At 48.1% G+C, this 15,054-nt stretch overlaps 1 protein-coding gene across 1 annotated transcript; it reads left to right on the top strand.

Annotated features, from left to right (window-relative positions):
* The first annotated feature begins 645 nt into the window (after nt 1-645).
* Nucleotides 646-6,524, top strand: GPR141 (G protein-coupled receptor 141). The gene is made up of 2 exons (XM_074199239.1): nt 646-1,013; nt 1,960-6,524. Exon 2 carries the CDS (start codon nt 1,972-1,974, stop codon nt 2,881-2,883), a length of 912 nt encoding a protein of 303 aa, XP_074055340.1. The 5' UTR covers nt 646-1,013; nt 1,960-1,971; the 3' UTR covers nt 2,884-6,524.
* The last annotated feature ends 8,530 nt before the right edge of the window (nt 6,525-15,054 follow it).

The following is a 15,054-nucleotide window of genomic DNA, read 5'->3' as shown; positions in this document are numbered from 1 at the left end:
CACCTCCATTGGGATGCCTCCCAGAGTGTGGGGAGGAAAGCCCCTCTCTAGAAGATTCTTTGCATCCTTCAGATCATGGGAGAATAGGAGAGGACATCCTAAGGCCCCCTCTCTTGGCTGACTGCCATGGAGCCATCCTTGGGCTTCTGGAGGGTCTCTAGGACGGTGGGAACACCATTGTCTCCTAGGTATTTTAGGGGTATTCCCAGATTGGAAAAGCTGAAATATAGGCCTGGAGATTGGCTGTTACCAGAGGATGAAGCAGGGTAGGCTCAGGAACGTCCATTGGCCAATGTGTGTACATCAGCCACAAACACTCGGCCATAGCAGCTCATGAAGACACAATGGCTAGCAGCTGGATCAGTCCAGGAAGTCCGCACGCTCATGAAGTCGTTCAACTAGCACACAGAGAAAAAGTCCAGGGAAAGGGGTGGGGTAGAAATCATGGAGCCAGAAAGACCTGGGTTCGAATTCCACCTCCCTTTTCCTCACCTGTAAAATAAGAGAGGACTGGACTCCACCTCTACATCCCTTCCAGTTCTCAAACTAGGGCCAAAATAGAGAGGATGATTTGTTTTCAATTTGATGAAGATTGTAGGAAGAGTCTGGGGGAAAAGCACTTTGTGGGGGGGCATAGATAAGGAGGGGAGCCAAGCTGGCACAGCACAAGGCCCTGAGCCCCTACATAGGGGCTTCCTCAATGTGGAGGGAAAGTGCTCCCCACCCCAGGTTTCTGAGGTCCAGACAAATGGCCATGCCCGGTTGAGGGGGGTGGAGCAGGGGTGCAAGCCTGAGTCCCAGACAGACAGCGAAGTGGCTCCAATGATCTGTAGGTTAGAAAGAAGGACAAGGCCCAGAAACCAAAAAGAGGAAACTCCTGGGGCCCCTTGGCTCTGCTCTGATGGGAAGGAAAGCCCAGGCTGGGAGCAGAGGGGAGAGCCACCACGGCCAGCCTGCTCTCCCAGGCCAGTTAGGCAGTCCGTCGCAGGGGGCCCAAACACTGCACTCTGCCGGTAAGTGTGCTTTCATTTGTTCCTCTATTCATTCATTCATTCGTTCTTCCACTAGTGGTTGGAGGTCCTGTCTCCCAAGAGCCCCTGCTTCCTGAGGCATTTCATTTGACTTTGGAACATTTTACTTTTTGCCTCCTTGCCTGTTTTGTTCTTAGTCTCCCTTTCCTGCCTCTTCTCCTCCAGGCCCTTCAGGATCCTGGTAAACCTCTGTCCCCTCCCTAAGATGTGTGTCCTCTGGAAGTTCAGAGAAGAAGGCAGAGACCCCCCCAACCATCCCTCCCCCCCCAGTTCCTCCTCCCTCTCTACAGAACCCTGTTCCCCAACAAGACTAAGAATAGGCAGTGTTTTTACTTGCTGAGATGCTGAGTTCTTCCTCAATGGGGAGGGAAGGTGCTCCCTGCCTGATGCTCACCACAACCTGTGAGGGGGGGCCAGTATTGTCCCCACTTTACAGATTTGGAAACTGAAGCAGAGAGGGGTTACACGGCTTGGCCAGTGTTTGATCTGACCTCAGGCTCCCTGCGCTCGCGGCACTGCTCTCGCCTTATCTCACCCCTCAATTCCCTTCTTAGATTTTCCCCTAACATTCTAGTTATTGATCTGGAAATGCCTGTCCCGTTATTGCCCATTTCCGTGATTATTTGGGGCAATGTCAACTCAATTCGGCATTCATTAAGCACCTGCTGTATACCAGGTACTGAAGGGACCAGGAGAAAAGCAAACTGGTCCTGCCCTCAGAAAGGTTACCTTTGTGGAGGGGGACAACATACATCCAAAGAAGGGAGGGCCCAGAAGGGCTTGTCTGGTTGAATGAATCGGTCAGTCACAAGGGGAGAAGGGGGAGAGGTGATATAGAGCCATCTCTGGTGGGGCAAGGGTGGAGGGTGGACAGGGTTGTCTCAGGATCTCAGGGTCCTTTGACATTCTGGTGCTTTCCCTCTGCCAGGGGATCAGAGGCATGGCCAACCAGAACCTCTCCTCCCAGTCCGGCCTCTGTAGCCACTTCTGGAACCCACACCTGATCAGACTCTATGTCGCTGTGTTCCTTGGCGGGGTGACTGGAATCTTCTGCATCCTGTTTGTCCTAGTGAAGATGAACTCGCGGTCGGTGACCACCACGGCTGTCATCAACCTGGTGGTGGTGCACAGTGTCTTCCTCCTGACGGTTCCCTTCCGCCTTGTCTACCTGGTCAACCAGGAGTGGTACTTTGGACTGCCCTTCTGCAAAATGGTGAGCGCCCTCCTGCATGTCCACATGTACCTCACATTCCTCTTCTATGTGGGCATCCTGGTCATCAGGTACCTCATCTTCTTCAAGCACAAGGACAAGGTAGAGTTCTACCGCAAGCTGCATGCTGTGGCCACCAGCACTGCCATGTGGGTCCTGGTGATCATCACCGTCCTCCCGCCCCTGTTGACCCAGTATGGCTCCCACCGGGACTATAGGCCCAACACCTGCTTCGAGTTCCAGGAAGAACTAAAGGAGAACTACGTGAAGGTCATCAACTACCTGGTGGTCTTCGTGGTTGTCTCCATCGCCATCGCCCTCCTGGTCTTCCAGGTCTTCATCATGGTGTCCATGGGGAAGAAGCTGCAGCACTCCTGCCTGTCCCACCAGGAGTTCTGGGCCCAGCTCAAGAACCTTGTCTTCCTTGGGGTAATCTTCATTTGCTTCCTTCCCTATCATTTCTTCAGGTTGTACTACCTCCAGGACCACATACCCAAGGACAGCTGTCACTCCGCCATGATGTACAACGAGATCTTCCTGAGCATGACTGCCATCAGCTGCTTCGACTCGCTGCTCTTTGTCCTTGGAGGGAACCGCTGGTTCAAGCAGAAAGTCACTGAGCTTTGGAACTGCTGCCGGTAGGCCTGGCTGGCATGGGGTTGGCCACACCCAGCGTGGCCTTCAGGGGCTGACTGCACCCAGCATGGAGACACTTCTACAAACACCTGTTCTGATGCCCCCACTCCCACTATGTTCTAAAGTGGAGCTGACACTTCTATGGCTGCTCAGTGGACAAGATGGCTCAGAAGGGGCGTCCACCCACAGCTCGCCTCAGACACACTGTGGCTACTGCCAGCAGAGTTTGCCACCAGCCAAGTGGTCAGGGCAGAACTGTCATCTGGCCCATTTCCTTCATTTTGTAGGGAAGGAAACTGAGGCCCAACACAGTGAAGTGACCTACCCAAAATCACTCTCATAGAAAAGGAAAATCAAAGTTGGAACAAAAGCCAATGCTTCTTTCACCATCATCTCCCAGTGACTGGTTCTCTCTCCTGCCTTGGAACAAATGATCTCTAGTTACAACCTCCGTGGCCCTTCTGCTGTGAGCCCCCTTTCTCTGTGGCCTTTCTGCAATGAACCCCCCCCTTCTCTGTGGCTTTTCTGCCATGAACCCTCCTTCTCCATGACCTTTCTGCCATGAGCCCCCTTCTCAGTAGTCTTTCTATCATGAACCCTCCTTCTCCATGACCTTTCTGCCATGAACCCCCCTTCTCTATGGTCTTTTTATCATAAGCCCCCTTCTTTGTGGTCTTTCTGCCATGAGCCCCCCCTTCTCCATGACTTTTCTGCCATAAGCCCCCTGTGGCCTTTCTTCCAAGAGCTTCCCTACTTTGTGACTTTTCCACCAAAAGGTGCCCCCTTTTCTGCGTTCTTTCTATCAAGTGACCACCCCCCCCATGCCTCTCAAGTCATGATAACTCGTTCCTTGATTAGAGATTTAAAGCTTTCCAGATTTGCTCTTAAAGTATTGTAGTCATAGTGAAAATTCACAAAACAAAATAAAGAATTTCAATATCCTTTTTTATAGTGAAGACACTCTTGGGGTGTCAAAAACCAGAGCTGGGAACAACTTAGATGCAAGTCAATTCTTAGATGACCAAACAACAAATTGAATTTTGAGAGTATTTTGTCTGTCTTTAATTCGAGTATTTGCATGGTATGGGGCAGTGGTGTCAAATTCAAATAGAAATGGGGACCCCCCCAAACTGCCCTGAGTAAAGGCCACATATTAAGTCAGAGAACTACTTATTAGCATTGTCTGTGTCCAATAGCATTTTGTATATGTTTTGCTCAATATTTCCCAATGATAGATTAATCTGGTTCAGCCTACAGGGCAGCCCCTTAACACAAATGGTCTAGAGATTTGGACTTAGATTTAAGAAAACCTGAATTCAAATCCTGCCTCAAACACTTGCTTGGGTAAGTCACTTGGCCTTGGTTTACCCCAATTTCCCTTCTGTAAGTAGAGATAATAATGACACCTGCCTCCCCAGGACTGTGGGAATCTGATGAAATAATAACATAAGGAAAAGGCTTTGCAAACCTTAAAGGTCTATCTAGATGCTGGTAATTATTATTGTTAATTACTATTATGATTTTTATTATGTGCACATTATCTCCCTGATTGTAAGCCTCTCCAGGAGCAAATGCCTATAGTAACCCTACTGTTGGATAAATCCAAAGCCTCCAGCTTCTGCAATAAGAATTCATTCTTGAACCAAAACTGGGGAAGCCTGGAAGATGGTGCAGCAGAAACTAAGCATAGACCAGTATCTCCCACCCTATCCTAAGATGAAGTTGAAATGGGTGCAGGATTTAAACATAGAAGATGATAGCATGAGCCAGATAAGAGAACAAGGAATACTTTATCTGTCAGATCTATGGAAAGGAGGAGAAATACAAAATGGATCATTTTGATTATATTAAATTATATAAAACTAATGCAACCAAAATTACAAGGAATGCAGAAAGTTGGGAAATGGTCTGATAAAGAACTCATTTCTAAAAGACTTAGAGAACTGAATCAAATATATTAGTAAAAATCATTCCCCTATTGATAAGTGGTCAAAGGATATGAACAGTCAGTTCTCAGATGAAGAAATTACAGCTAACTATAGTCATAGGAAAACATGCTCTAAATCCTTATTGGTTAGAGAAATGCAACTTAAAACATCTCTGAGGCACCACCTCACAGCAAACAGATGGGCCAGCATGACAAAAATGGAAATGTTGGAGAAGATGTGGAAAACCTAGACAATCCTAAAGGACTGGGGATCCAGAGAAGGACTATGGAGTCTGAAGGTGGCCAAAGCAGACTAGATTGAATCTAAAATTTGTTTTATGTCTTATGATTTTCCCCTCTTATGTTTTCATTTCTGACTCTTCTGTCATAGCATGATTAATATGGAAATGTGTTTAACTTAGGTATACATGTGTAGCCTATCCTAGATTGCTCTCTGCTGAGGGTAGAGGGGAGGGAGGAAAAATGGCAAAAGCAAAACCTTGCAAAAAAATGAGTGTGGAAAAATCTCCTTGCATAAGACTGGAAAAATGAATAATTTAACAAAAAAGAAAGTTTCTTGAGGACAGGCTTGTTTGCTAGACCCAAAGGAGACAGACGTTGGCTGGACTGATTGGTTGATTGATGACTTCTGGCTTCCCAGATCAGGAGAGCAGATTCTGAGGTCCATTAAATCTGAGGAAGAAAGAACCAAGCAGCCCCCAAGCAAGGAACAAGAAAGGGATCTTTTGCAACCAGGACAGAATTCCAGCAGGATGCCCATCCCCTTCCCCTCACATCCCCTTTGGAAATCTTGCAACTGCCCTCTGAGGTTGAGGCGGGGGGAGCTTCTCAGGGCCGCAAGTCTGCCAGAACTTACTCAACAGTTCTTCCCCCAAAATGGGGAGGTTGGAGAGGACCTCCCCCCAGCCCTGCCTTTGCATCTTGTCTAAATCACATCATGTTCCCTTGGACAAGCTACTAACCTCTCTTGGAACAGCAGAGAATCCCCCAGGAAGCCTTCATGATGTGACTGCCAGGGCCAGGCAGCCCTCCAGGAGCTCCAGACAAGGCCTCAGGTCATCCCTCCTGCCCCAGGCTCCCAGGCCTTGACCGCTCCCAGCTCCGCAGCCAGACCACTCTTCTTTGGGGCCTCTGGCCAGTGCCCCCCCCCAGGCAGGGGTGGCAACTGGCTGAAGAACCAACAGAAGTGGGCAGGACCCTCCTGAGGGGTGGAGCAGTGCCATGTTTCTGGGAAATGCACTCTGTGAGACCAGAAGTGGGGGACCCTGTCTTCGTTCTCTGTGAGAAGGAGAGGTGTTTGAGGTGACCACACCAGGAGAGGAAAAAACCATGAAAGCCAACTGAATGCTGGGAATTGTCAGAAAGAGAGAGAGAGAGAGAGAGAGAGAGAGAGAGAGAGAGAGACAGAGACAGAGACAGAGACAGAGACAGAGACAGAGACACATACACAGGGACAGAAAGGTTGGGCCAAATTCTGGGGGGGTGGACTGGGGCAAAGGGGAGAAAGGTTTCCCCCCAAACTCCTCAGACCTTCTGCTAACAGGCAGAGGTGCCTGGTGAGGAAGGCCACCCCCCTATGTGTCCTGGGTCTGCCCCCAGCCTTCTGCCCCAGAGGTCAGGGTCTCTCCTCCCTTGGGGAAAGGCTTTTAGCTTGGATTGGATAAGTGTGCAGACTTCTCAGTGATTGTGTAAAGATGCAGCAGGGTGGGGTGGGGGTGGGGTGGGGCCCCGGGCAGGCCAGGCCCCAAGCTCTGAGGACAAGCACATGGATAATGGGGTGACCAGAGTCAGGGTGCTTTGAGTGCTGGGGCCCTGGGGAAGTCCTGCCCCCTGAGGCAGAGGAGAGTTGGGGGTAGACAGACCTAGGGAGCTCAGAAGGACCCCCACCCTCCCCAAAACCTTGCCAGACAGTGACACCTGCTGGTTAGATGTGAAATAGCTTCAAGAGCCCCCAAACAAATGACATCTCCAGCCCCCAGCCCAGGAGGCTGTCCACCCCTTTATTTGAGGCTTCCCCAGAATCAGAGGACCCCACCACAGTAAGCCTCATCCTGATGCTGGAAGAGCAACAAGACCCCTTCCTGCTCCCCCTGCATCCCACTCCATGCCTCACCTCCTGTCTTGGTGGGGTTTCTTCCATGGTTGGCTGAATCCTCCTCTACCTCTACCCCACCCCCCGTCCTCAACTCACCTCATGCAGAGCAATAGGAGCTCAAATTGGGTCACATCTCAAACTGGGTGCCCTGTGGGGGTGAGGAATGGGGTTCACAGTCCTGAAAACTCCCACTGCAGCCTAAACCAGATTAAAATAGAAGTGGAAAATGTTTTACAAAATAAATAAAAATCCATTAAAACATTAAGCTCAGTTGTGTCTGACTCTACATGACCCCCTTTGGAGTTTTCTCTCCTCTTCTTAAAAAAGTATTTTTTAATCCTAGATTGGCCTGTTTCTATTGCCCTCCAGTCTGTCTCTGCCCTCCCGGATAGCCCTTGCTTTCAAAGGGCCCCAGAGTCTCTAGGGGTGGGCACAGGTGGCTAGGACTGGGAGGGGCACAAGAAGAAGTATGGGTGATGGAAATCTTCACCCTTCAGAGAGCACGCTGGGGCAGGAGTCGAATCTGAGGCTAGCCCGTGTCCACACTTTTCTACATCTCCAAAAGCCTAAGAATGACAATTAATTGAATACACTGAAACTTGCAGATCCCTAAATAGCACACAGTGTTTGCCACTGCCCCCATTCTACAGTTGAGTAGACTGAGGCTAAGGTCAGGGGATTTCTGAGCATCCCACTGGGAAGTTCCTGGTGAAGCAGAGAGCATCTCCCTGGGCCTGGGATGGCCCACTTCTCAGTCTAAAGGTTTGTGGGATGTTCAGGGAACTTGAAGCCCATTCCTGGATCCCTAGACTGTATTGTTCAGTGGTTAGCCAAGGTCTAGAAGAGGAAGTGGTGACCCCAGGGATCAGGGTGCTTTAGGCTTTGTGAGAAAATAGCTCCCGTCAGCAGAGCCCCGTTTGCCGGGTCAGTCAAGCTAGCAGACCACAGATGTGCTGCAGATAGTACGTACCTAGGTTTGACCACATCAGAAATTTAAAAATATCTCCCAGCAACTGTGTGGGAAAAAATAAATGTGGGTGCAGGATGTTGGTGGGTGACACTGGGACTGCTTGAATGTGAGACTCAAAGAAGGGTCTTTTTAAAGCTACTGAGACAACTCGGAAGGAAGTCTCTAGTGGAGGGCCTCAGGGTTCTGTCCTGACTGGATGACTTGACTGAAGACCTAGAGGGCCTGCTCTTCCAGGTAGTCAGTCATACAGAACTGGAGGGGTCTCTCCTATCAATTTAGGAGAGGTAGAGGCCAGGATCCCAACTCACTGGAATGTCAGTCACAGGATGAGAAATTTAATGGGGTCCAGGTAAAACCCTGGGGCAGCAAGGCAGCTTAGTGGGTAAAGTGCTAGGCTGGAGTCAGGAAGGCTCATCTTCATGAGTTCAAATCTGGCCTCAGATACTTCCCAGCTGTGTGACCCCAAGCAAGTCACTTAACCTTATTGGCCTCAGTTTCCTTAACTGCAAAATGAGCTGGAGAAGGAAGACACATCATTCCAGCACCTTTGCCAAGATAACCCCAAGTTGGGTCATGAAGAGTCAGGTGTAACTGAAAACGACTGAACCGCAAATGGAAAACCCTCCCCTGGAGTTCAGAAAAGCCAAATTCACAAGTTACAGAATGGGGGGGACATAGCCAGGCCACAGTTCATCTGCAGAAAGAACTGGGGATCCCAGGAGGCTGCCAGACCAAACTGCCTTAGGTCCCCCACAGGACAGCGGCTCACTGTGGTGGAATCCTCTGAGGATTCTGGGGGAAGCCACAAATAAAGGAGTGGACCCCTTGTGAAGTCAATAACAGGGACCATCTCATCCGGGTACCACTTGGGGGACCACTTCCAACTCAGAGCTTCTGGGATAGTCACGACCATGCCTTAGAGCTTGTCTCCCTAGCCAGAGAGGGCTGGGCCCCCCAGGGCCCTCAGCATGACAGCCCCTTGACAGGTGGGCCACACAACGTTCCTTCCAGGGCTGTCGACTCTCCCTCTGGTACAATTCATTTTCTTTTTCCAAGTGCCAAATGAAATGTGATGAACTAAAGGACTCTGAGTCCTTTCTTGACCCTAGGGGCAGAGCCAGCAGCAATGGATGGGTGGGTAGGGAATTCCAGGGAGTCGGTGTTGAGAGCAGATTGGGGCTTGCCATCAGAGGAAGCTTCCTGACAATGAGAACCATCCTGGAGTCCATGCCTTGACAGGGAGGGGGCTGCCCTCTTGGAGGCCTGCCCACAGAGGTTGGCTAACCCCTTGTGAAGTCTATAATAGGGACCGTCTTCTCATCCGGGTACCAGTTGTGAGACCACTTCCACTCAGAGCTTCTGGGATAGTCATGACCATGCCTTAGCCTGGGAGCATTATTGGTTGTGGGTCCTAGATGTCCATCCTCTGACCTTTTTTACCCATGAGCCAACTGGTAACAAATTTACTGTGGCTCAATGTAATTACCTATTAGCCTGCAGGAAGAGAATAAGAAATGGATCCTGCTGGACCTGAGGACCAAGAATGGACAGGACCTCAGAGGCCAGGACTTTCCTTCATCCCCCTTCTTCCCTCTTCCTACCCCCTACCAAGGGACTGTCTGGTGGTCCCCACTGAACTAGGTAGTCCAGTCCTCTCATTTTATAGAGGAAGAGGTTCAGTGTCTTTCCCAGATGCCAGAAGCTGCAATGGAACCCATTCAGAGCCCTTCCCCTGGGCCAGTGCTGCTTCCCAAGAGCAAATGGAAACCAGCATGGGGGTGAGAACCCTGTCAATTCCACAAGTCCCCAACCTCCCTCTTGCTTGAGTCTGTCTGTTTGATGTACCTAAGTGGCCACATGGTTAGTGCAGTTTGGAGAGCTTGTCTCCCTAGCCAGAGAGGGCTGGGGCCTCCAGGGACCCCCAGCATAGGAGCCCCTTAACAGGTGGGCCACACAGTGTTCCCTCCAGGGCAGTCGACACTCTCTCTCTGGTAAAATTCATTTTCTTTTTCTGAGTGTCAAATGAAATGTGATGAACTAAATGACTCTCAGAGTCCTTTCTGCCAAGTAATGTGAACACTAATCATTTTCCTCCTGGGCTCCCAGGGAGCCCACATCTCTTTGATGGAGTGTGGTCTCCTACACAGAACAAGTCAATTGTAGTCCTAAATGGCTGACAGATAATTATATGGCTTGAACCTCTGAATTTGTGGGGGGGGGATGCTTCCTCCATATGATAACTCCTTAAGGACTGGAGGAGCTGGGCTGGGGTCTGGAGAAGGCCAGGTAAGAAGTGGAGAACATGCTGCCCCCTCCGTTTTCCAACCCCAGCCATCATAATGGATCTTAGGCAAGAGAAATATTGATGGATTCAGAATGCATGCTACTTTTTACTTTTGGGGGTGTTTCTTTTGATCTGTTTCTTCTTTAACAACATGATTAATGTGTAAATATGCTTTACATGATTGCACTTATATAGCCTATCTCAAGTTGCTCACCATCTTGGGGGGGAGGTGAATGAGGGAGGGAGAAAATTTGGATCTCTAAGTGAAAGACATGTTAAAAATTATCTTTATATAAAATTGAGCAAAATAGAAAACATTTTTTTAAAAACTGACACTTGGGGCTGTTAGGTGCTACAGTGGATAGAGCACCGGCCCTGGAGTCAGGAGTACCTGAGTTCAAATCCAGCCTCTAAGACACTTAATAATTACCCAGCTGTGTGGCCTTCAGCAAGCCACTTAACCCCATTGCCTTGCAAAAACCTTAAAAAAACTAACACTAACTCCTTCCTTGGAAAAGGGACACCCCCACCATTGGCTTTCAGATTTGACAGAGTATAGGATGTCAAAGCTGAACCATAACTCTTGGGGAAGAAGCTAAGGGACAGGTTTGGATGTGACTTGACTTGGCTTCTAGACAAGGTCTTTCTCTTGGCTTTATGTCTTCTCTCATCAGTATAAAGGGAAGGGTTTCTTGTCTCTCTTCTCACTCTCTTATGGACCTAGTAACTACCAGACTAGCAGCTTTTGGCTCCATTCCTTGGTCCTACTTCCCTTCCCCTCCAGTGAAGGAAGAAATAGAGACTTGGCTTTGTCCCAATCCTCTCTTTCTTTCCTGCTTGCCAGGACTTTCCTTCATCCCCCTCCTTCTCTCTTCACACCCCCTACCAAGGGACTGTCTGGTGGTCCCCACTCAACTAGGGGCAGGTATCAGTGGTTATCCATTTCAATCTTCATTCAAAGAATCATTCTCTGTTTTACATAGAAGTCATTTTAATGGTTTACTGAGAAAGCATTTTTCCTAACAAGCCTGAGTGATTAATGTCTCCATTTTTATTGAGTCAGTATGTCCTCATTGAACAAAGGATTTCCCCTTATAGCCCCTTTGCCTGATGATTCTCATTTCCATTCTCTCTACTCCCCTCTAATTGGTGGGGTTCAACTGCCAAGATTTCTACTGGTCTAGGTTGGCTCCAATGGATTGGCCTTGGCAAGAGATGTTGGTAGATAGAAAAGGTTGACTAAAAATCTCTCCCCTTTTCAGATTCAGTCAGAAGACAGGCATTGTCTTATTTTTAAAGATAAAGAAATATGAAACAGGATAAATGACAACCTTGACTAGTCCTTGTGATCTGTTTGACTTTGGCCAACTGGTCTCACTTCCCTTCAGTTTCTTTATCTGCCAAATGAAAGCAGTGGCCTGGATAACTTCCAAGGTCCAAGGTGGCTCTAATGATGGGCCCCATCTCACCCATCCTGAGGTGTTAAGAGACCTGCTTTTATAATTGTCCAGGTGTGTGTGTGAGGAGCTGAACAAGGAGCTGGCCGTGAGAATGGAGAAGAGGTCACAGATGTGAGAGACATCAGGCAAGAGATAGCAAGATGTGGCAGCTGCTTGGATGTGAGGGATTCTGAAAAGTCAGAGGGCACCACCAGGATTTTGGACCAGGTGCCACTGAAGTGAGGGAGTTAGGAGCAAAAGTAGGCAAGGAGGGGGAGGGGGAAAGGACCCCACTTTAATTCAGAATGCCAAATGAGTTGAGGAGTATGTTGATTAAGCTCCTACTGTATGCTAGACAGACACACAGACAGACCCCTGCCTATGAGGATCTTGCAACCCAAGGAGGGAGACAACATGAAAACATCTACAACCCTACAAACTATGGACAGGAAAAATAAGAATTCATCAACAGAGGAAAGACGCTGGAGCTAAGAGATGTTGGAAAAGACTTCCTGGAGAGGTTGGGGCTGTAGATTAGAATAGAAAGAAGTCAGGGAAGCTCTCCAGAAGGCAGAGATGGGGAGGGAGGGAAAGAGTTGCTCCTGAGACATCAAGGTAAAGGGGGTCCACAAAGGGTCTGGAGTTCAAAGCTGCTGACACTGACTGCGGGGTCATCTTGGTGGAGGTAAAGAATGGGCTGTGGGAGATAGTGGGATGATCAAAGAAGATGACTTGTAAGAGAGAGAAGAAGTTCAAGGACAGAACCTTCAGGAAGAGGATGAGAACCCAGTTAGGAAGTTACAGGAGTATCCTAAAGGAGGGTGGGGGCACCAGGACAGAGCAGTATTGAAGCTGGTGAATTTGGAACCAGAGCCATCAAAGACAAGTAGCATTGACCAAAGACCATTGGGTTCACTAAGTAGGAGACTGTGTGACCTTTGAGAAATCAGAGTGGAGGTGAAGCGTCCGGGAAGCTGACCAATCTTTTCAAGGAGTTTGACAGTGAAGGGAAAGCTCAGGGATGGTTGGCAGAGGGTCAGGGAAAACCTTTTAGCACCGGGAAGACCTGAGCTGCATGCTCATTAGAAAACAGGAACATTGTTCGATGATCAACTAAGATAGACTTAGCTCTTCCCGGCAATACAGCGATCAAAGACAGTTCTGAGAGACTCATGCTGGAAAATGCCTTTTGCATCCAGAGATAAAAGCTATGGAGTCTGAACACATTTCAAAGCAGACTATTTTCATTTTTTAAATTTGTATTTTGTTTTTTGTTTCTCTTGTTTTTCTCTTTTCTTCTGCTTCTTCTTTCATTGCATGACTTCGATGGAAATATATGTAACATGATTGTGCATGTAGAAACTATATCAGATTACTTACTATCTTGAGGCAGGGGGAGAGGGAAGACTAGGAGGGAGAAAATCTTACAAAATGAATGTTAAAAACTATCTTAATATAGAATTGGAAAAAATATATTAATTAATATAAAAAAAGAAACTTTGAACACTTAATAATCTCCCAGAAGCTTTTCAAAATTCTAGAAAGAGAAGTTTTCTTTTAAAGAATGTTAAAAAGAACTACAAGAAGTAGAAGAGGAAGAAGAGAGGAGAAGAAGAAGCTGAAGTTAGGAAGGAGGCAGCAGAGAGGAGACATTAGCAATGTACTACTGGAGGGAAGGGATGGTTTTTAGAAAGCATCTTGGAGACGGGGGAGGAGAGGGTCAGGAGGGTCAGCCTTACTGACTCATGGGGATAATCAATGGAAAGGAAGGAGGGAGGAGGGTGTTTGGGATTGAATTTCGTGTTGGATCATCTCAACCATTTCAGTGTCCAAGAATACTGCTTATCCTCCAGGATCTCAATGGGGTGGGGAGATGGGGTTTCATTACCTGGAGAGGCCCTGATGTTCCTGGTGATGTTCCTGCCTAAAATGGATGGAACAGGAGGTCATTGGACAAAGAGTATTAATAAGGTCAGCCCCTTCTTGGGTTGTCCACATGGCTCGAGCCCCTGAAGACAATGACAGGTCACAGAATGCAGAGAGGAGTTATGAGCCAGGAGCTAAAGTCTTTGGAAAAGTTGACAGATGACCTGAAAGTTAGGACATGATAGCAAAGATGAGACAAAGGGATGAGAGTTTGTTTTCATGGATTTCACAAGGAAAGGCAGTGAGATGTCCAAGGCAGAGGATTGGTCTGGAAGTGTGCAGTGAGGCTAGGTGTCTGTAGCTCTCTGCCTGGCCCTAGTCTGGGGGTGTCGGAGAATGGGACCATCTGGCAATGAAAGAGGTGATAAGGGAGGTTGAAGGAAAAGATAAATTCAGGGAAGACATGAGCATTGGCGAAAGCAGTTGGGGAGCTGTTGCAATAGTTCTGGAAAGATGATGAAGTGGAAGGGAGGGAGGAAGGAAGGAAAGAAGGAACGAAGGAACGAAGGAAGCACACAAGCCTTGGAAGGATCTACTCTTGGCCTGGTTTCCCAGAAGACTTAGACTTTGAAGAAGACAAAGACTGATAAGCAAGCTTACAACCAACTTTGAATCCATAAGGTTTTAAGTGTCATCTTCCCAGCAGACTATGTCAGGGGTTAGTACTACTGCTGGTTTCTTTTGTTAGTTTTTCTTTTTTAGCCTTTTTTTGAATGTAGGAGATTCATCCCAGATTTGGACCATATTATACATGGAGTAGTTTTTATTTCTTCCTTTGGTGACATTTTGAGTCAAAGCCAAGAAAGGGGGGGATTTCCTTCCCCATTTTATAGCCTTTCCTGGGGGTCAGGTTTTCCCAGGACCAAACCCCCCTCTGGACAGTGTGCCTGTGCTCTGCAGAGCCCCTTTGGGATAGAGAGTTCCCGGTCCCCTGAGACCAGCAGGGTTTCCTTCTAATGAAGTTTCTATTTCTGACTCAGATAGTTTCTAGAAGGATGGTCCATCCTGGCCTGTAAGAGCATCAGTGAGGCCATCTCCTGCTCTTGATTCATCCACTCCCACTCCACAGTTTTCATCAGGTGAGAAAACTGTCCCTGCCTTAGATTGTTGTAGTATGAGATGATAGAGGAGAAGTGGCCCTGGGGAGTCCCGGACAGCAGCGGCCTTCCTTCTTGCTTCTCCCCAAATCCCTGGATGATCTTTTATTCAGCTGATTAGACCGCCTCCAGTTTCCTAGCCTAGGAATTGCAATTCCTTTGTAGAGTTTCAGAAAGCAAGAAATCCTTCTTTTCTGGAAAGTCCTGCCCCATTTCCTAGGTAATTTGGGGATGAGAGTCCCTTTCCTTCCATGTCACATTCTATCTCCATCCACCAGCCCCTATCTTGGATGAGATGTGTAGATACTCTGGGACTCAGGTCCATGTGTTCTTCCTGATAGTTTCTTAGATTTCTTGCTGAAAATTTGAATTTCAATTAAAATATGTCTGGCAAGTTAAAAGCAAGACTTGTCTCTTT

Source organism: Macrotis lagotis, chromosome 8 (genome assembly GCF_037893015.1).
Source record: "Macrotis lagotis isolate mMagLag1 chromosome 8, bilby.v1.9.chrom.fasta, whole genome shotgun sequence".
NCBI classification, from domain to species: Eukaryota; Metazoa; Chordata; class Mammalia; order Peramelemorphia; family Peramelidae; genus Macrotis; species Macrotis lagotis.
Note: the sequence above shows the minus strand (reverse complement) of the source record. Positions and strands in the feature narration are given on the sequence as shown.